Genomic DNA, 21141 nt, shown 5'->3' with positions numbered 1-21141 from the left:
TGAGAGAGAACCCACTTAACTTTCTATAAACCTTACATAATTCCTACCTCGCCTGTATAAAATTTCCCATACTAAGTCTTTTTCTCCTAAAGAGAGACAGGGTCTCACTCTGTCACCCAGGCTGGAGTGCAGTGGTCAATCATAGTTTACTATAACCTCAAATTTCTAGGCACAAGTGATCCTTCCACCTCAGCCTCCCCAGTAGCTGAGACTTACAGGTGTGTTCCACCACAACTGGCTAATTTTTAATTGTTTTTGCAAAGACAGGGTCTATGTTGTCCAGGCAGGTCTTGAACTGTTGGCCGCAAGCGATCCTCCCGCCCTGGCTTCTTGCCAAAGTGCTGGTATTATAGGAGTGAGCCATTGCACACAGCCTCAATTCATCTATTTTTGATTAATAAAAGTAGTTTAAAAATAAGTACCCAGTTAATGTAACCTACTTTTGATTACATATGATCGACACCTGGCTAATTTGTTATTCTAAGGCCTCGTACATTTGGAAGGAACAGTAATTCCAATCCATTACCCTCTTCCTGGGTCCTTAAAATTTCAGCTACTTACTTAGAGAGTCTTCAATCCTTTGATACTTACCTGCATTTGTGAACCAATAACTGTGTTATTACAGGCCAATTCAGTCTTATTAATAGTGTCTAAAATAGTAGGTTTGCCCACAAACTCCTTGTTAGAATGTAGATGTTGTTCAAGGGCGTTCTGTACATCTGCACTGTACTGATTAGTGAAAGCTTCTTCATACTGGTCAGTCCATAGTCTTATCCGATTTTCCCAGCCCTCAGTTGTATTCTCATCTAAATTCTGTGCTTCAGAGGGAGAATTCTGTAGAAAACAAATTAGAGAGATTAGTAAAGTCCATGTATAAATAGGGGGTTGGGAATGGGGGCGGGAGAGGTTGGGGTTCCAGAGAAAATTTATCACTTGGCAATTGATGTGGCATAAAAAGAGTAATGGACTGGGAGTCAGGAACTGGTTTCTATCATGCTTTTGTTACCAATGAGAGGTGAGACCTTGAAAAACTTCTTTAAATGGGGAAGCTCAGTTTCTCCATTTACAAATTAAGAAATTAATCTGGATCACAGTTTCATCCCATCACTGTGATTTTATGACCATTTTAAAGTCATAAAAATCAATTTTCTTATAAAAAACTGACATCAAGTTTGTAAGAAAATCTCCATAAAAATAAAGAGTAGAGACCTCAAATTTATTACCAATTAAATTTTCATACTCATTGAACATCTGTGTTAGTGGTAGCCCAAACTGGTTTTCTGACTATTTTCCAGGAGAATGAATGTTTTTGTGTCACTTATTTTCATAATACATATTCATTCTAAATCTACATGTGACCCTAATCAATCTCATCAATTCAATCATAATCTTACTAATCATATATTATTTGAGTAATATCTTTCTAACACTCCATTTTCAACAATTTAAATTACCACATTCTAAATAATCTGAAGAGGTGAAATGAGGGGAGAGGAGTAGATAGGGAGAACAGAAAATGTCTAAGGGGTACTTTGTTATACTCCTCTAGATAAACCACTGCCTTTTATGGTGACAGTATTGAGGAAAGATTACAACTCAGAAACAGTTTCCTAAACAGACAGTGCCTGAGCTACAGAGACAAAGCTTAAGCCCAACACATGTTCTCCTCCGTGGTGTTCAAGACTTAAGTGCCATCAGAAAACAAAACAAACACTGATAGTGATGATGTCATGCTAGTGATGATTAGAAGGAAAAGACATTGTAGTATCAAAGCTACTTGAAAATCTATGTCCACATTAAACTTGCAAACAGGCACAACAAAATTAAATATACTTTCCATGAATAGCACAGAAAACACTGATGCTTATCATAGCACTTTTACCACTTTTGCATCACTATTGCTGATTGATTATTGTCTATTATCCTTTCTGCAAGGAACAGGAGCATGGAAGAAAAAAAATTTCAACACTATTGTTTCCACATGTCTCACTAGAGTCCAAAAGACTGAACAATAAACAAAGGGATCTAAAGAAATACCTAAGGCCAACACACTAAGAATCAGAATATCACCTGCTTGACATCAGTAGCAGCAGAGCAAAGGAATAGTGCAAAACCTTAGACTTAACGGAGGTTACAGACTAAGGATTAGCAGTGTCCAAACAATATTCCCAGCTTTAAGTAGCAATTATTAAACTTATGACTTGATTGATGTACTGTATTCTAGGAGCTTCTGTCACAGTATTAGCCATTGTTCACTAATGTCACTGTGTGTTTACTCTGCTGACTCATCCTTCAAGGCATTAGAGACTCTACCTCAATTGGGTTTAGAGCAGTGGTTCTCAATCGAGGGAAATTTTACACCCAGGTGACATTTTGTAATATCTGAAGACATTTTTTATAATCTCAACTGAGTGTATGTATGTTACTAACACATAGTGAGTAGACACCAGGGATCCTGTTCACATCTTGGAAGCACAGAACAGTTCCTTCCACAACACAGAACTATTTGGTCCAAACTGTCAACAGTATCAAGGCCGAGAAACCCTGATTTATAATTAAGTCTTCAGTAGGGAAGCTGCTCTTGACATCGGGATTAAAAATCCAAATGATTTTTTTTCCTAATTCTTATGGCTCCCACCTGGATCACTGGAGGAGTTTCAAACTAGTAATTCCAAGCAAAAATGTATTAGTCATGTAGAGTCATAGTCACTCTACTTACCATTAAAAGAATAAAAATGACTAGTAATTTTATTTTTCTATCTAAATTTTAACACACCGGTGAGGCTGTCAATCTCCTGAAACTGCAAACAAAATTTGGGGTTTATGTGCAGTTTTCTGGAAGAACCAGTCTACAGCTTTCAAAAGGTTTTGAGCTTCTGGAGATAAGTTACGATAGTTGCTTGATAAGAGAAAAGCATTTAGTAGCCAGGATTAGGGCTATTATCTGCCTCCAAAGTCTATTTAAAAGGCCCCTCTCTAAGCAAATGAGAGAAAAATAAAGGGGCAGTTAAAGCAAACGTGGCCACCTGCAGGAGATGGATCCAGCAAAAAAATGATTAATTTGTCTTTCAAGACACATCCCAGGCCTCTGATGCTCTGTAGTTCTGAGTCCTCTCCCATCTCTTTCACAGGTATGTGCAAGTCTTTTTATAGATAGATACTCAGTGAGGCCTTCAGACTTCAGGTAAAACGCTACCTGTAATCTTGCTAACACCAGTCATATTGGTGCTGCACATAAAGCAATCCTCAAAGGCTTACCCTTACTGAAGTGTTTTTTTTTTTTTTGGGATGGAGTCTCCCTCTGTCGCCTAGGCTGGAGTGCAGTGGTTCGATCTTGACTCACTGAAACCACTGCCTCCCGGGTTCAAGCAATTCTTCTGCCTCAACCTCCTGAGTAGCTGGGACTACAGGCACCTGCCACCGCACCTGGCTAATTTTGGTATTTTTAGTAGAGATGGGGTTTCACCATGTTGGCCAGGCTGGTCTTCAACTCCCAACCTCAGGTGATCTGTCCATCTTGGCCTCCCAAAGTGCTGGGATTATAGGCGTGACCCGACGCGCCTGGATTTTAATGTTTATGCCCTATAACTCTCAATAGGAAAGATCCTGCTTTTACACTATTGAGGAATATGAATACTTATAAATTCAAATTTAATTCTAATTAAATGCTTTGAATCCCTAAGTAATAATTTGGGAGGTATGTTGTCCTCCTATATATATGTACATAGATTAAGGAAGATACCAGACAGCATAATCAAACCTCCTTTTGGCAAACTGTTTCTAATCAATCAGCACCTAAAAGTTCTTTTAAACCATTGCACATAATCTCTCTATTCTCCAAGTTCTTTACAAAATCATGCCTCATAAACTCTTTTATTTCATGTCTTAAGAAACACGCTAGCGTTACTTAAGTCTTTTCCACCAAACAGATATGCTAAGAGAAAACAGTAATTCTTATCAATACAAGCTTCCTGCAATTAAAGACCACACAGTGCTAGAGTAGATGCACAAAAGACCGTCTGTCATTACCAGGAAAACTTCACTCCTAGGGTTGAGCTCAATCACAGTGACAGAACACACCAGCTTCATTTCGTTTGGAAAAATGTCACTTACCCACTAGAAAAGCAATGAATGAAAAACCAATCAATGAAAGCTGATTACAGAAAAGGAAAATATTTCAGAAAATGGCCAAGAAAATCTACTTTGGAGAAAAGCTCTATGAAAACTGAATGGCAACAACTACAAACTAATGAAAAGCAGAATCCAAGATTCCCAGACCATCAGTGTCAGGAAAGAAGCTGACCAAAATGCAAGATCACAGTGAAGTAAAACACAGCATCAGGGAAGAGTACCCCTTACCTTCATCCGCAAGGACTTCCGGGATCCCTCTCGAAATGCCTATCCCAAGGAGGAAAACAAGTAGAACAAACAAAACTTGGTACCAAGAATGACAGTTATACCTATCTGAGACTAAAGCTAAGGCACAAACTAGTGTTCTATTCTGTTCCCCTTTCTCTAGGTAAAAAATACCATGGAATTCCCCAAACTCTTATCAAGAATAGGGGTAGCTCAAGGCCAATGAACTCTGAGACTGATTTCAATACTTTCTACTGTGAAGCTAGGTAATTAACAGGGAAGAGCATGCATCTCTTAAATCCTATACGCACCCCTGATACTCAGAGAAAAAGTAAATAAAAAAATTTTAAAGTTGCAGATTTACCAGTTTTGAAACTAAGAAGGAAACAAAGACCAATCCCCTTAACAAGGGGTGAACAAGTCACCTAGAAGCAACAGAGTTGCTGTGATGGGGAAGAAAGAACACAAACCAGAAGAAGTCTCTCCCGGAGACTTTTTAGTTGAGAATACAGGAAAGTGACCATGACACTGAGGAAGCCTAGACCATTCAAGAGATGTTTCTTGATTTTTTTTTTTTTGAAACAAGGAAAAACAATCAACCCAAAGACATGAGGCATGTAACCAGGACAAGAATTTCAGACTGTACTTTGGGGTTCAGAGGTGGGGAGATACTGTAAGGATAGTGGAAGCCTAGACTTGAGGCTGCAACACATATGGGCTTGTGCCAGGTAGGGCTGGAATTTCATACCTCGGATGGGGGCTGGAGTAGAAGAAACTTTGAGCCAGTGGTGATGATATGGTGTGGCAGAAGAGAGGTTGGTCTACATGCACATAACACAGATTAGCTGATTTTTGCAAGTAGAACAAAAGTGGCCCTTCAAACATCTGGATCAAACTTCTTAAAAGAATTCTGGGGCATTCTTGCTCCAAAATTTGAGCTATTTCAGACATTTCTATTTAAGATATTTTTACCCTCCATACCTTGATTTTCTTCGTCTTTGGTGCTGCACGACCCTTTTCTGGACTCTTTTTCCGCTTCTTGGGTTTGGTTCTTCGAACAGTTAAGGTGATGCTTGTAGGTGTGTGCTGTGTTGCTGTATACAACACAGTGGAAGGAGAAAGCTCTTCATCCCAGCTTTCTGTTGCACTGCTATCCCCACCTGAAAAATGATGATTTCATAGTTCAGGTACTAATAGTCTCAAAAGCAGCTTATTCTTTTAGATGTGCCCCACATCCAGTAAGTCATTACTTCCACTATTAACTCATATAATCTGTAAAGCAACATTAAGCACAGATCTTCCTTTTGAAAACAAGATAAGATACTACATCACTGGAATTAAGCATATAAACCCTATTCCTCATGGTATCTATTTCTCCCCTTATATTCAGTCCCTAAGCTTTACTGACTCAATCTATGACAATTTTAGACTGGCTAATTTTTAAAAGAAGGATCCATATTTTTTGTGTTCATAAGGAATGCTTTGCTACAGGACTAGAATGTTCTCAGTACATTTTGTTTACAATGAGAGAACTATACAGTGGCCTTGAGAGGACTTCTATCTCTTTCTGTGAAAAGAGCTGGCTGGGGGGACCATGGGAACTTCTAAGAGGGGTTCTTAAAATGAACATTCAAATCACAGAATATTTATATGTCAAACTGTGGACCTAATCATCTTCCGCTCACCTGATATGTTGTCCTGCTTCCGCCGATGAAGTCTAATAACCTTCCCCCTGCTCATTCCCCTAAAGAGGGAAAATAAACTTAAAGTAGTCCTTCCAACAGCATGCATCACATCATAGCACACATGGGCGAAGTGTCTCTGCATATGCTACCCCCTCCCTCCCACCTACCAAATGGTTCCAGGACATTAAATTTCATATCAAATTCAATAGCTTTAACATCAATCTCTCATTCCTTGTTGTCAGCAATTCTCACCTAGTGCAGAGAATTCGAGCCAAGGAGCACTAAGGAATCATCTACATTAACAAACACAAGAAAGAATACTTTGAGCTTTTCCCTACTAGTAAGAAACCCTAATCCCAGCAACCCAGACTTAAATTTAGGTGGAACAGGATCTTACCTGCACTTGTCACAGTTGAGAAGGAAGCCATCCTGAGAAAGACCACAAGGACACCAGGTAGGTACAGTCTCTCCTTCAGAGTTCGGGCTGTCTCCACAGCGTTCCTCTACGGGCGACGGCAGGCCATTCAGGTCAGAACGAGGGATGATCGTCTGGACAGGGGGAGAAGCAGGAGGTGTCGGAGGAGGAGGGGCTCCGTAATTATGATCCTGAAAATAAGATTTTTTAAATCAACAGTGTCCAAACACTGGCCCCTCTCTCCCCTAAAGTGTGGTACATATGGAAAGAAAGAAGAAAGTAGTACCCTTCGTTTTTTGGCTTCAACCAGGAAAGTGATAAAACAAAATGCCAAGGTCAACTGGGACATAAAAACAAGAACAATGATGCAGGGCTAGACGTCCGCTGGAGTCAGGGAAGTGCAAAAGGGGCAACTTCGTCATGCTGCATATAAACATTTCAAGAAAGTCACAATGTATAAGAATGGATTACACTCCAGGAAAATCACTGCTCTGGAGAGAAACAAATGCATACTCACAGCATAAGGCAGTCCTCGACACCCATGCCTCTGAGTGGTCCCATAATTATGAGTGGAATACACGCTCTTCTCATTAACTGCTGGACTAGCCTCCACAGATTCAGGGCTGCACAAAGGCGAAAAGCAACGCATGATAGCATAACACCTAATCTTCCCTTAAACTAATACTTCATTTCCCATTTTAACCCCTCCTCTTTCCACAACCACTAGCCACTAGGATAAGAGAAAGAACTCAGAGTGAAACAATCTTATTAACATAACTAAGCCTATAAATAACAGTAGGAATCTTATTAAATGTGGACTTGTGTGTAACATGAAGCCAGTACAGGCAGATGTCTGAAGGCAGGCACCTGGGATACAAGGTGTCCCTAATGACAAACACAAACGTACCAGCTGAGCGGGGAGTTTCCCCTAGAGAAGCCACTCTGGGCTGGTTTAGACTCAGAACTATTCTTCTTAATTGGATCTCTTAATACTTCCATGAAACCTCACATGACATTTGCAGTGAGTGAGATGATGAAAGTGCCTTCTGCACTGCCCCAGGGACCAGGCCCTCTTCCATTCACTACCAAGACAGGATACCCTGAAGAAAGTACAGGTAAAAACAATGGCATCTTATATTTATCATACCTCTCATCTTGATGAACCCCCAAAACCTTTCAAATATTAGAGTAATAATTTCTCATCCACCAATGACATGCAAGCATATTAAGTACAAAACTATTTATCAGCTGCATGATAATACCATAGAACTTCAAGATAATAAAAACTAAACTGGAAAGTTTTATTAGTCTAGTGACAAATAATAACAATAGTAATGGCTACCATTGTGAACTGCCCATTATTTGGTAGGTGCTTTGTATATATATTAATTCATTTAATTTCGGCAACCACTAAACATGGTGTATACCCCATTTTTACAGAGGGGGAAGATGTGGTGGTGAGATTACATGACTTCCCCAAGGTTACACATTGACACAGCTAAGATTTGAAACAAAGTCTGTCTGACTCCAAAGTCTATGCTCTTTCCACTATAGAAACGAGGATGACATTTGGTCCTTTAAAGAAAATTATTTGAGACCTTTATTAACCATGCTTAGTGAGAAGCTTGGTTTAGTATCTTTTTGTACCCTTTGTGAGTAGAAAATAAACTATTCAAGCACAATGTATTATTGTAGAATTATACATGTACTCAAAGTTAGAAAATTAATGCAAGCCTTTACAATAAAAAGGCTTTGATGGCAAAGGATAAAATTCAGGTTTATGGGAAGAAAGAACCTCAATTCTGATTGTACCTGGTTAGATTTCACGGCATACTGAAGGATAATTCAAAAACAAAGTCTGCATGACTTTGCAGAACAGAATAATGATTTGTAATTTATATTGCTTAGAACACAGATTCACAAATTAGGAACTCTAGTGACTAGTATAACTCAAACTTAGAGATTAATAGGTCTTTCAGGGACTCAAATAATGCATATTGTTTGCTTGAAATAACAGACCTTTTTTCCTGCTTGAAGTTATACAATATATAGTAAGGCAGGAATAAAGTGTGCAGTTCAATGTGGTACAATGTCAATTGAGAAGTGAGGGATCAAAGAAAATTCTGAGATATGTATCCAACTCACCCAGTTATATGCTCCAAAACTGTGAGAAGGGATCTTATTAATAACAGCAAAGGAAATTTCTAGGTGAAGAAGAACTTTAGACAGAGGAAAGTATTCTCTGTTAGTGAGGTGCATGCATTTTATTACTTAAAAGTGTCTGCAAGATGGGAACAGGGGAAGGGGTACATCAAGAATGCAGGTCAGTATTCTTAAGAAAAAGATGATCTGAACATGGCTCACTGAGAGGCACTCATCTCTTAGTATTAGGAAACAGGTGGGGTTTCCTAAATGAAACCAAAGGTAGACAAGCATTAATAAAATGAAGGTATAATTTAGTTTCTATGATGGATAGTTAAAAGAAAGTAATTAAATTTATACAACATTGTTAATTTACTAGGTACATTACTAGATAAACAAGTATTCCAAAGAGCTGTAAATATTTTATATAGATTTTGTACCACTGAACACATGGGGTGAAACATGATAGCTGTTTATTAGGAATGGATTTTTTTTGGGGCGGGGCGGAAGACAGGATAAAGGAAAGTTGCATGAAATCAAAGATGGCCATGGAGATGGAGCTATGCTGGTTTTACGTTACCCATCTCCAAACGGGTAAATATGAACATATGCACTTCATGTGCAAGTCTAGGGAATAAAAATAAAATGTATATTGTGGAGGTTAAAAGTCCATTCCATTGCACAATACTTACTAGTCAAGCACAGCATTTACTATATTGCTGTGCATGCCAAATATAAAATTTAACCTCCTATCTTCTGATGAAGAAACTCTGCAACTTCCATATTGGTCACTGATTAAATACATAGTTAGACGCTGACAGGTAACTACAAGATTTCCTAAAATATTCCTTGATATATATACCGGTTTTATATTTTAAAATATGAATTTAAAATTTGGAATAATGGAATTACATCTCTTTAGCAGACAATCACTTTATGCAAATGTAATTATGGTCTTTCTTCTCCTATCACTGAATTGGACACATACACAGAAACCAGGCTCACAACAGATATACTCCATCAATTGTGTTCTAAGTACAACATGCAACCAGCTGCTATCATGCCATTTTTTGGAAAATGCCTGAGATTCTGTTATGGCAGAGTTGGAAATTCAGAAAAATCTTTGCTTGTCTTGTTACTTCTACAAATTTTCCTATAAACACACACAAAAATAAATGCATATTGCATATTGTTGCCATCAGATTTTAAATCCCATGAGGTGAAGTCTAGGTCTAGCTGAGTATGTTGCACTTAATACCAGGTTTAATCTTAACAGTGAAATAGGCATGATGAAACATTAATAAATATCATTAATGATTTAACAGAATGGTACATAAGCTAGTTACTGACATTCTTTTCCTTTGTAGAAAGGCAAACTATGTAGTTAGTTATGATTAAAGTATCAGAAATCTGTCTAGAGATTGTGGATGAAAATGTTTCAGGAAATCCTAGGATATGGTGGTGTTAATAGAGACAATGCAATCTCATTTGTAGACCAGAAGTATTTTTATTTCTGGAATTACTCCTGGACCCCCTAGCAGTATTTATGGGGAATCATGTCTACACTTTGGGGAGAACACCAATTGTAAGATTAACTGCTCTGGGTCTCTTATCTACTAATTCCAAACATCTGTTTAACCTCTTTGTTGAAATTTCTCACAAATGTTAATGCTACCTATCTATATAATGAGACAATGCACATAGTAGCAGGTTAGTAGCTGACTTTATAAAAACCTATAAACACAATACAACTGGGCTACCTACTAATGCAGGAAGAATTTCAAGTACTTTATTTCGGGAAAGAGTTGTAAAATGGGAAGTCTCAGTTACTAACATAATTAAATATCTTTTGCATGCAAAAAAAAAAAGAGAGAAAAAAAGCTCTAGAAGAAACAAAATCAACCCTTCCCCACCCCCAACCCTCCTTTTTCCTTTTTATATGGGAATAAGCTCAAACACTGCTTTCCATTTTAGACTACCCCAGAGTATTATATACTATTTCTTAGGGTAGCTTTAAGTCTTCCTCTTTATGGAACTTAGTAAACAGGTAAGTTATATTAGGTGGCTTTATGAAGAAATATACATGCTCTTTAATAATATTCTGTTTTAAGGAAGAAAACCACTATTAATCAGGGATGCCATTCAACCCAGAAATCTGGTACAGTTGCTTTGCTCTGCTGAAGGGGGAAGAATCCCCAGGGACTGTGAAAATGGCAAGAGAAACAGGGGAATTAGAGCAACACCCACCTCACTCAAGAAGTGGCTGTGGGATCAAGAGTCTGAACTGGACCTGAACATATTCAAAACACCAGGATTTTTCCAGCCCAGACCCTAATCCCTGGTACTGCCTGGAATAGACTTGGCTTCTGGGGGTGTGCTGCCCCCTAGGCCCCTTGGGTCTCTTTCGCTGGACTTTCACATCCTGGTGTAGTGCCACTTCGTCTTGAAAGGTAGGGGGCTTCCACTTCCTTTCTGTAAGCAAGGAAGATTGGGTACAAGGGAGGTAAAAGGACAAGAGGGGGAATCTGTGAGCAGGGGGAATCTTGGACAACTTAAAAGATAAGGGATACAAAAAGGCTAAAATTTTTAAAACTGTGAATAATATATATAAAGTGGTATAATGAAGGCCTACCTTCATTGTTATTTGGCATTTAAATTCTTTAAGAATTGAGAGTATAATTTTAGGGATTGGGCCTTTGGACAAACTGAATTCCTAAAGCTGCTCTTAGCTGAAAAAAAAGTTTGGTACCACTGATTTTGAAGGTCCTCTTTCTAGGCAACGAATATTATAAAAAAACTGATGACATGGCTCTCCATGTTTTCTACCCCAGATATCAGAAGGCCTAGGCAACCTGCCCATATAGTTTTAGCCCCTTTACTCTAGAACAATGGGAAGTACATAGGAAGAGGACTTCAAGGAAAATCAGTTGGAAAGAACACTTCCTTATCTCCCTCCATCAGGATAATCATTAATTCTACAGAAGCAGGTAGTAATACCTACTTTATTTAAATCTTCCCCACCCATCAAAACAAATGAAAATGAATTCCTACTTTGCAACTCTGGTTCTATTCATTATTTGCCCAGAAATACCCCTCTGAAAACTCTTCCTTCCCCTTCTAATTTCTTTTTTCCTCCAGCTTCAATGGGTGAAAAGGGAAAGGTCTAATGTTAAGAAAATACTACATATTATCTTATTAGCTATCCAAAAGAAAGTTGTCTCCACACAGACTGGCAATGTACCTACTACCTAGAAAGTAGCACTTACTCTGATCCAGCAGCCATATCTGAGTAGGATGTATCTGGTGTGGTGACTCCCAGAGGGATTGCAATGCTCATGACGTCCAACACAGCAGAGTTTGGAAATCACGGGGTCCACTTAATGGAGACTGACCACTCTGAGAGTGGGGGTGAGCTGCAGAGCCTCATCCAACATGTTATGGACATGAGGAATCCTGCAACAGAAAAGGAAAATATCTAGTAAAATAAATACCTAGTTATCAAGTAGTTCTTTATCTTAAATGCTACTGAATATTTTTCTGCTTTCTTGAACAAGGCTTTTAAGGGATAATTATAAAATAAATATAGCTACAGTGTCCCATGTTTATTATGCATTTCATTAATATTCCACAAAATGAGGTGGCAAAAAGTTACGATTACATTTTATTTTACTTTTCAGTAGAAAGGGAAGAAAGACTCTGCTCATCTCACTAACTAGCATTCTGCCCATTCTAAAACTTCCCAAACAAAATTTTCTGGCAGCCTAGGATCTAGCAAACAAGTTTTAAGACATAGGATGGTTATTAGAAATATCCTAGTTTACCTAAACTCTTTTAAAAAATCAAGATCTTCACTGAAGCTTTTTTCCTAGGCCACAATTAAATGCAGTTTCACAAGTAGTCAATGCTGTTATTTCTTCCAAATTAAAAGAGATCAATTTGTTGCTTATACTGGATTGCAAAGAGCTGTTTCTTACTGCCTTCTTTTGTCACTGAAAACTCTCATCCTTCTTTTAAATCATCTTAACTATAATTTTGGGAGAAGATGCAATCATCTTAGCAACTTTATTTGTGGGGCAACAATACACTGCTAGATATGAACAAAAATATAAACCAGGAGGAGGCTATGTGTGCGTGGGTGCAGAGGGTGCATAGGAAATCTCTGTATCTCTTGATGAATTTTCCTGTGAACCTCAAACTGCTCTAAAAAATAGTCTAGATTGTTTTTTAAAAACAACAACAACAAAAAACCCCAAATCATGAAGAGTACAGTTTCATGATAAAGACTTAAGAATTGTGTATGAAAAAGCAGTGAGGATAGCTTGACATGGTGACCATAAACCAGTGGAATTTGGGAACAGAAAGACTCAGAAATAACTGAAGTATAAAAAAAAATGCAAAAATAGATTAAGAGATTTGGAGTTACGGTGTGGAGGCAAAAAAGTTTTCTTTGTGTGACTTTACATTAGTTTTATAGTAGTGTATAAAAAACATTAGAAGAATAAAGCATTTTATTTGGGGGGAATGAAGTCAATGTGAATGTCAATGACCCATGTTAATAAGGACTTTTGCAAAAGACTACAAAGAGAGTCATGACTGATATACTGATTCGTAATAAAACAAGACATTAGAACAATTATTAATACTAAAAAAACTAAAGGAATGAAAAGGACATGATACCAACTGAGTCAACCCAGGGGGTTAATGTAAAATTTTTATTTTTTTATACAGTTTCACTTTTGTTGCCCAGACTGGAGTGTAATGGCGCAATCTCGGCTCAATGCAACCTCCGCCTCCTACATTCAAGAGATTCTCCCACCTCAGCTTCCTGAGTAGCTGGGACTACAGGTGCCCGCCACCATGCCTGGCTAATTTTTGTACTTTTAGTAGAGATGAGGTTTCACTATGTTGGCCAGGCAGTCTCAAACTTCTGACCTCGGTGTTCCACCCACCTCAGCCTCCCAAAGTGCGGGGATTATAGGCGTGAGCCACCATGCCAGGTCGGTTAACGTAAATTTTAAATGGTAGATGGTCTGAGATGCTCGAATCTTACTTTGATAGACAAAGATTAATGCAAATAAAAAAAAACTTGTGCGCTGGGTACAGTGGTTCACAACTGTAATCCCGGCATTTTAGGAGGCCAAGGTGGGAGGATCACTTGAGCCCAGGAATTTGAGACCAGCCGAAACATAGTGAGACCCCAACTCTACAAAAATAGTTAAAAAAAAAAAAAAAAAAAAAAATTAGCCAGCCATGGTGATGTGCCTCAGTTCCAGCTACTTGGGAGCTGAGGTGGGAGGATCACCTGAGTGCAGGAGGCCGAGGTTGAGGTGAGCCATAATCACGCTACTGCGCTCCAGCCTGGAAGATGAAGTGAGACCTCTGGGTGTGACAACACACCTGTTCCTACCCAACTGGAGGTTAACATATAGCTGGGCTGGGGAATGACTGGGCTGCTCGTGGTGGCTCATTCCTGTCATCCCAGCTCTTCAGGAGGCTGAGGCAGGTGGATTGCTTGAGCTTGAGTTCAAGACCAGCCTGGGCAATGTGGCGAGACCCTGTCTCTACTAAAAATACAAAAATTACCTGGTGTGGGCCGGGCGTAGTGGCTCACGCCTGTAATCCCAGCATTGTGGGAGGCCGAGGCGGGTGGATCACTTGAGGTCAGGAGTTTAGCCGGCCAACCTGGTGAAACCCCATCTCTACTAAAGATACAAAAATTAGCTGGGCGTGGTGGTGCATGCTGGTAATCCCAGCTACTCAGGAGGCTGAGGCAGGAGAAGTGCTTGAACCTGGGAGGTGGAGGTTGCAGTGAGCCAAGATTGCACCACTGCACTCCAGCCTGGGCGACAGAGTGAGACTCAGTCTCAAAATCTGGTGTGGTAGCATGAACCTGTAGTCAATCCCAGCTACAGAGGAGGCTGAGGTGGGAGGACTGCTTGAGCTTGGGTGGTGGAGGTTGTGGTGAGCTGAGATTGTGCCACTGCACTCAGCGTGGGCAATAAAGTGAGACCCTGTCTCCAAAAAAAAGAAAAAGGGGACTGATAAAGTTTTCTGCCTTTAGGCCAATCTTACACACAAATGTTTCCTTTCCCTAACAGTATATCCAAACAGAGACTTTGGCAGTACATCTTCTAAGCCTTTGGGAAACTGAAGTAAAATCTGTAAATGATAAAACAAGAACACTCATCAAGTAAACCCAAAAAGACATAGTTACATACTGGGGGCTGATGGTTACAACTCTATTAATAACATTGTATAATTCAGATTTTTTAAAAGCCCCAAAGCTGTCTTACCAGATAATCCTAAGTCTGATTATCATCACACCTCCCCGATCAGTAAAAGGAATCTGAATTGTGTTATATTTTTAGTAAAAGACTTAAACTAAAAACCTTACTCAACATCATTAAAAACCCTTTGTTGTAGTCATTACTATTGTATGCCCATTTAGAAAATGTATGGTTTCATGGTGAAACCCCATCCCTACTAAAAATAAAAAAATTAGCCGGGCGTGTTGGCACATGCTTGTGATCCCAGCTACTTGGGAGGCTGAGGCATGAGAATCATTTGAACCTGGGAGGCAGAGAATGCAATGAGCTGAGATGGCATCACTGCACTCTGGCCTGAGCAAGAGTGAGACTCTGTCTAAAAAAAAAGAAAAAAAAAAGTACAGTTTCTAGATAAAAGACAAGTTATAAACCTAAGCTGATACATGATATTTTTCCTAGAGCAATTTTTAAAAGATATTCTAAAAGGAAAAGATGGAAAAGTTACTTCAGATAACATCTTAATGAGTTAATAAATGATTGCTAAATTCACTAATTAAATACCAACCCAGGTATTTTGGACAGAGATAAATAACTTTATGAAACATTAAGTTGTCCAGGCGCGGTGGCTCAGGCCTTTAATCCCAGCACTTTGGGAGGCTGAGATGGGCTGATCACCTGGGGTCTGGAGTTCAAGATCACCCTGGCCAACATGGTGAAACCCTGTCTCTACTAAAAATACAAAAAAATCAGCCAGGCATGGTGGCAGGCACCTGTAATCCCAGCTACTTGGGAGGCTGAGGCAAAAGAATCACTTGAACCCAGGAGCCAGAGGTTGCAGTGAGCTGAGATCACACTATTGCACTCCAGTCTGGGCAACAAGAATGAAACTCCATCTCAAAAAAACAAATGTTAAGTTGATAACTATAAATTTCTGTTTCATAAAAATTCTTCCATTTTCCTTGTGTCTAGTTTAGCATGACTGTTCTACTCTTCTGATGAAAGCTACCAGAATAGGTTAGCTTGAGTATCTCATCCTAACTAATGCTTTAATGAGGCTTCTTAATTCAAATTCTGTTAATAACCCCAAATTTCTCAAATATAACCCTAAGAATAGTTCCTTCCCTAAGTAACTCTCTGTAAACTATAGCAATTAAAATGTTAACTGAGGAAACTTTAACACATCATCTAAATGCAGTATTTTCTTATTATAATGTCTGTTTTTTCCTACCAGAATATAAACTCTATGAGGACATGAATTTTTGTCTGTTTTATTGAAACACTGCTGTAGTTTCAATGGCCAGAATAATGACTGACACATAGAGAAGTTCAAGAAATATTTGCTAAGTAAATTATAATCACCATTTACTACAACATAATTCTAGGATTCATTAGAATGCAAAAAAATAAAACAGAAATTAAAAGGATTTACTTGGGTCAGTCACCTTTATAGACTTCTGAATATGAAGTCCCCCAAAATTATCTGCTAGTAGTTCTGATGACCTAGAAAAAGTTGAGACACCAATTAGTATAGAAAGAAATAACACTGATGAACACACAGAATGGAATCCTATGGCTATACTAATGATAATTTTGTTTCTGTATAGTTTTGTTTGACCATCCTAAATCTATACTATCATGTTTACCACCTTATGTCCATCCAGCACTAAATTTTTGCCCTTTAATCTTTTATTTTTCCATAAAGCGAGAAACTAGAGGGTAGGGAAAGAAATTATTTGACTTAAATGGTAAATACTTATGTCACTGGCTAATTCTTCCCCTTCTTCATATTAGAATTATTTCTCATTTTCCAAGGGACCCCTTCTTTCTCTCTTTCTTTAGATGTGCTTCTCTTCTCCACTGAACCCTTCCCAAATGCAGAGACCTTTCTTTAACCTGATGCCAGACAACTCTCCAGCCAGACAAGGGCCCATCGCCACCCATTAAATTACAAGTCCATATTTATCACTCCTTTCTTTCCCCTCATTCTACACCCTCTAGTTTCTAGTCCTATTAAAAAAAAGAGTGATAAAAGGGAGTCAATTCTATTTGTGGTCAAATGGAAACATGCTTGAAAAATGGGGTTTAATTTTCTACCATCCAAAAAGGAAGGGAAAGTAAGTGACCCAGGACTTTGGGGGGAAAATACACCCTTTAAGTCTGGTGTTTTTTCCATAAAGTCAAATTTAACACTAGCCAGAATGAGTTGTTAACATCTTAAAGATTAATATATCATAAACACGAAAAGAGCTGTTCATAGGATTACAATGACCAAGCATTAGATTTATTTATGTTGTTTTATGATGTCTAATTTTAAAAAACTGGAAAATAAACTATTCTTTAGAAACAATTTAAAATAGTATATCCAGAATTATTAGAGAAATAAAAAGTATCAAAGTACAGTAAAAGGAAGGAAGAAATAAAGTAAATCAAGGAATAAGCAATAGCAAATAAGAAAAAAGGAAAGGAAGAAAAAAGAAATAGGTGTGAGTGTACAGTAGGGAGAAAATGCATCAGAATTTCAATTTCTTATTAACTATTTCTAGAACAATCCATTAGAATCCACAGGAACACTAGTAAGTTCTTGGATTCAGAAACAGATGCAGTCTGTATCTTCCAGTACCGAGTACTCTCTTTAGGAGGTGCCATTTACATACAGTTTCTAGGGAAAAGGATGTTAAATAAAACATGCCAGAAATGTTTCTTAATTACCCATCTTTTTAATTGGGTTCAGAAATGGCCAACAGTCTCTGTATCATCATTCTGACAGTCTCTTCTCTCTATGACTTGCTGAAAGCACAAGACCTGTATGATCTGCCTGGTCACTTTCAGAGAAGACAAACAAAAAGTGTTTTATGAACAATTCCAACAGAGATTTCAGAAGAAGAAATTGCATCAGACAGGTGAGGCGGAAGCAGCTGGGAGACAAGAGTCCAATAAGCAACCAATCCAATGAAAGAAATTCAGAACAAGTCTGCTTCAGTAATCCTGTGAAGAGGACTGGCAGGAAGAGGAGTGCCGCTTCAGAAAGAGAACAGGCCTCATATGCTTCAGACAGTCTTTGTACTGAGGCTGTGGACCTTGGCCATTCTCCCAGAAATGATGCAATCCTGATGAACAAGATCTGCTGCCAGAGAAACAATTGTTAACAGCCTATGCAGACGGCAACTCAGCCAAGGAGTAATCTCTGATCAACTCTCTCCATAAACCACCAGAACGCCAAATCTTTCTTCCTCAATTTCAGTGTCTGACAAAACATAAGTGAACATAGTATATATTTAGATACATAAGAACAAGCCATTTTCTCAGTGTCCTTTTTCTGTTAATTCCTTTGGCTGTACAATATCCATTAACGTGAGATAAAATACTGAGCATTTTTTACTTCTATAAATATAATTATCCAATCATTTAACAGTGATATTAACACAAATACAAAAATTTATACTTATTTTCCTCATTCTCTAAGAAAACCTTTTTTGGGAGGCAGATTCTTCCCTAAGCATAAAAATTGCTCTGAAATCTTTCATCCAACAATAATATTTCAAAGTAAAGATAAATATATACACATTCTAATTCAGAGACGAAAAGGTATATTTCATATTTTTTAAATTAGATAAAAGTAAATATTAAATATTGGCATCTTTTACAGAAAAGAGAAAATCTAATCTTGCTTAGGCTGACACAAAGGGTAGACCGAGCAGTATCATCTCACAACAGTACTTATAACACTCACTTTTTCTTTGAAGGGCAGCAATATTACTTCAGAACTTACTGAAGGATCAGATTTTCATCTTATTACCCACAATTTACTAATTTAGAATCTAACTTAAAAATAATCTTCCCTAGAATCCTCATCTCCCAGGCCTGGTTTCTTTTTCAGAAGTTTTGGTATCAGATTTTTCACATGGTATTATAAAAGCATAAAAAATTATTTTTTTTCTCACTAAAGATCCCGTATACAGCAGTTCTCTAAACTTCAACTAGCCAACAGCCATGATAAACCAAATTTCTTCCTTTTGAAAGCAATAACCCTTAAACTAGGATTCATGAAAAAACACAAATATCTAAGATAGATCCTGAAATAAATATATTCAGCCCAATCTACTACTTCTATATACTATTAAATAACGAAAATGAACAGATATACAGAATAGCTCTGAAGCACTAAAAAAAAGAAAAAATCTATAATAGGTCAATAAATGAATAAATTCAATTCAGGAAAGAGAAAAACCTTTTTGAGACTATTTCAAAAGGGTTAAAGTTGCTAATAAATTTTTTAAAATCCAATTTCTGAACTTGATTATTCAAAATTTTGTTTTTACATATAGGCTGAATTTCTTCTTAAATACATCTACAGTTCTTTCTCTTTTGAATGACTTTACAAAATAGCAAAAATGGGAAATGGTAAAAGAATATTAGGTTTTTCAGCATGATGATTTTTACTCTCTACTTAATTTTTAAATCACAGAACAGTCCAGAATACAATAAATATATGACTACATTTTATCTACATGACCGACTTGTATGAGAATGAATGTGAGAATGATGGAAGATGTACTTATCTTCCATCTCCATCTCAAAGTCAAATATCTCAAGTAAAATCACTGCAGCGATACTACGACATATAGCCTTTTACCTTAGAAGAAGAAAAAGTATGCTAGGAAAAAGCACTATTAGAGGCCAGGCACAGTGGGTCGCACCTGTAATCCCAGCACTTTGGGAGGCCAAGGCAGGAGGAACACTTGAGCCCAGGAGTTTGACACTGGCCTGGGCAACATAGTAAGTCCCATCTCTTAAAAAAATAAAGAAAGAAAAAAAAAGAAAGGCACTATATTAGGAGTTAGGAAACTTGAGTTCTAGCCTACAACATAATTAGTGACCTCAGAAAAATCACTTTACATAGATGAACCCTAAATTCCTCAAAGTAAAATCTTCATTGTGTTTCTTCCTGCTCCAAATTTCTATGAATCCTGGCACTGCTGCCAATTAGCTTAGGTAATTCATAGAATGTCTCAAAGTCTCAGTTTTCTCATCTGTACAACAAAAAAATAATACCTGTTGTGCTGACTCATAGGTGCACACAGACTAGCGTCTGTGGCAAGTAAGAGCTTAAATAACTTTCTGGTTAAATCCAACACCACATGTTCTCACTCACAGGCGGGTGTTGAACAATGAGAACACATGGACACAGGGAGGGGAGCATCACACGCTGAGGTCTGTAGGTGGGAACTAGGGGAGGGAGAGTGGGGGGTGGGGAGTTGGGGAAGGATAACATGGGAAGAAATGCCAGATATAGGTGATGGGGAGGGCAAACCACATTGCCACGTATGTACCTATGCAACAATCTTGCATGTTCTTCACATGTACACCAAAGCCTAAAATGCAATTAAAAATATATATATATACATATATACATACATACATACATAGACTTTCTGGTCCCTTTAAGTATATGTGAAGGAAGAGGAGCTGCTGCTAATAACGTGAGTATGGCTAAACTCTTCTCCAAAAACATGTATTTCAAGTTTGCTATAGCAGACAATGTGGAAAGAAAAAAATGTGAGAAACATGAAAAAAATGAGAAAGAAGTGTTAAGCATTAGAAGAAACAAATTATGAGTTACTGGAAAACAAGGAGATGAACTCTAAAAGAGCACTCAGATATAAGTTCATGTAATTGGAACAATATAAATTAGGCTTATAATCTGAAGCAAGTTAACGCAAGCAAAGGATTCAGGGGTTCAGAGCTGAAGAGAGAAATAATGATTGGGGTGAGCAGTGAGAGACAAGAAACATCATGATTTAGTAATTTAAACCAAGATAAAAATTTCCTTTTCTCCCATCTCTTCTACAATACCAGTTTATTCCCTGATTCCTCTGCCTAAATTTATACTCCCTCTAGGAGATACTGAGCTTGGCACAATAAACTGATGTCTATAAGAAATCTAAGTTTACTAGAATAAAAGGCCATTAAAGGACAACTTAAAAAAACCCTACTTTAGCCTATATTAAGAATTTCCTTCCCCATAAAAAAACTTCATTAATAGTGAATATTATAAAGACCAAGTCATACTTAGCAGTATGTAGAGCAAATGAGGGGAGTGGCAGTAGGATAAGACTACATACCCTAAATAATAATTATTATCTAAATATTATGATCACAAATTAACACTGAAGAAAAAGAAATATTTTATTTACAGCCCATTTAACAATGATAAACAGGTATTTACTGCTAAACTAACCAACAATACACAGACTCTGCAACCTTAACAAGATCAGGA

At 37.8% G+C, this 21141-nt stretch overlaps 1 protein-coding gene across 16 annotated transcripts in view; it reads right to left on the bottom strand.

Moving 5' to 3' along the window:
- The window catches only part of SETD5 (SET domain containing 5), a 53610-nt gene extending 35164 nt beyond the window's left edge, over window positions 1-18446 (bottom strand). The window contains exons 1-11 of one of the 16 annotated variants that reach the window (XM_012471241.3): window positions 17574-18446; window positions 16307-16364; window positions 11865-12051; window positions 10846-11070; window positions 7364-7556; window positions 6974-7079; window positions 6439-6647; window positions 6042-6100; window positions 5338-5516; window positions 4360-4398; window positions 592-834 (exon numbers count right to left, since the gene is read on the bottom strand). In XM_012471241.3, the coding sequence (XP_012326664.1) occupies window positions 592-834; window positions 4360-4398; window positions 5338-5516; window positions 6042-6100; window positions 6439-6647; window positions 6974-7079; window positions 7364-7455 (927 nt within the window). In that variant the 5' untranslated portion in view covers window positions 7456-7556; window positions 10846-11070; window positions 11865-12051; window positions 16307-16364; window positions 17574-18446. Of the gene's footprint in view, window positions 1-591; window positions 835-4359; window positions 4399-5337; window positions 5517-6041; window positions 6101-6208; window positions 6245-6293; window positions 6335-6438; window positions 6648-6973; window positions 7080-7363; window positions 7557-10845; window positions 11071-11864; window positions 12052-16293; window positions 17065-17573 lie in introns of those variants that run through there. The other 15 variants (XM_064361957.1, XM_012471233.3, XM_012471285.3 and 12 more) reach the window with 15 other exon arrangements.
- Between the last annotated feature and the right edge of the window lie 2695 nt (window positions 18447-21141).

The sequence above is a fragment of the Aotus nancymaae genome, unplaced genomic scaffold, assembly GCF_030222135.1.
Source record: "Aotus nancymaae isolate 86718 unplaced genomic scaffold, 86718_ANA_hifiasm-v0.15.2.pri h1tg000046l, whole genome shotgun sequence".
In the NCBI taxonomy this organism is placed as follows: domain Eukaryota; kingdom Metazoa; phylum Chordata; class Mammalia; order Primates; family Aotidae; genus Aotus; species Aotus nancymaae.
This window is presented reverse-complemented; position numbering and strand designations above follow the sequence as displayed.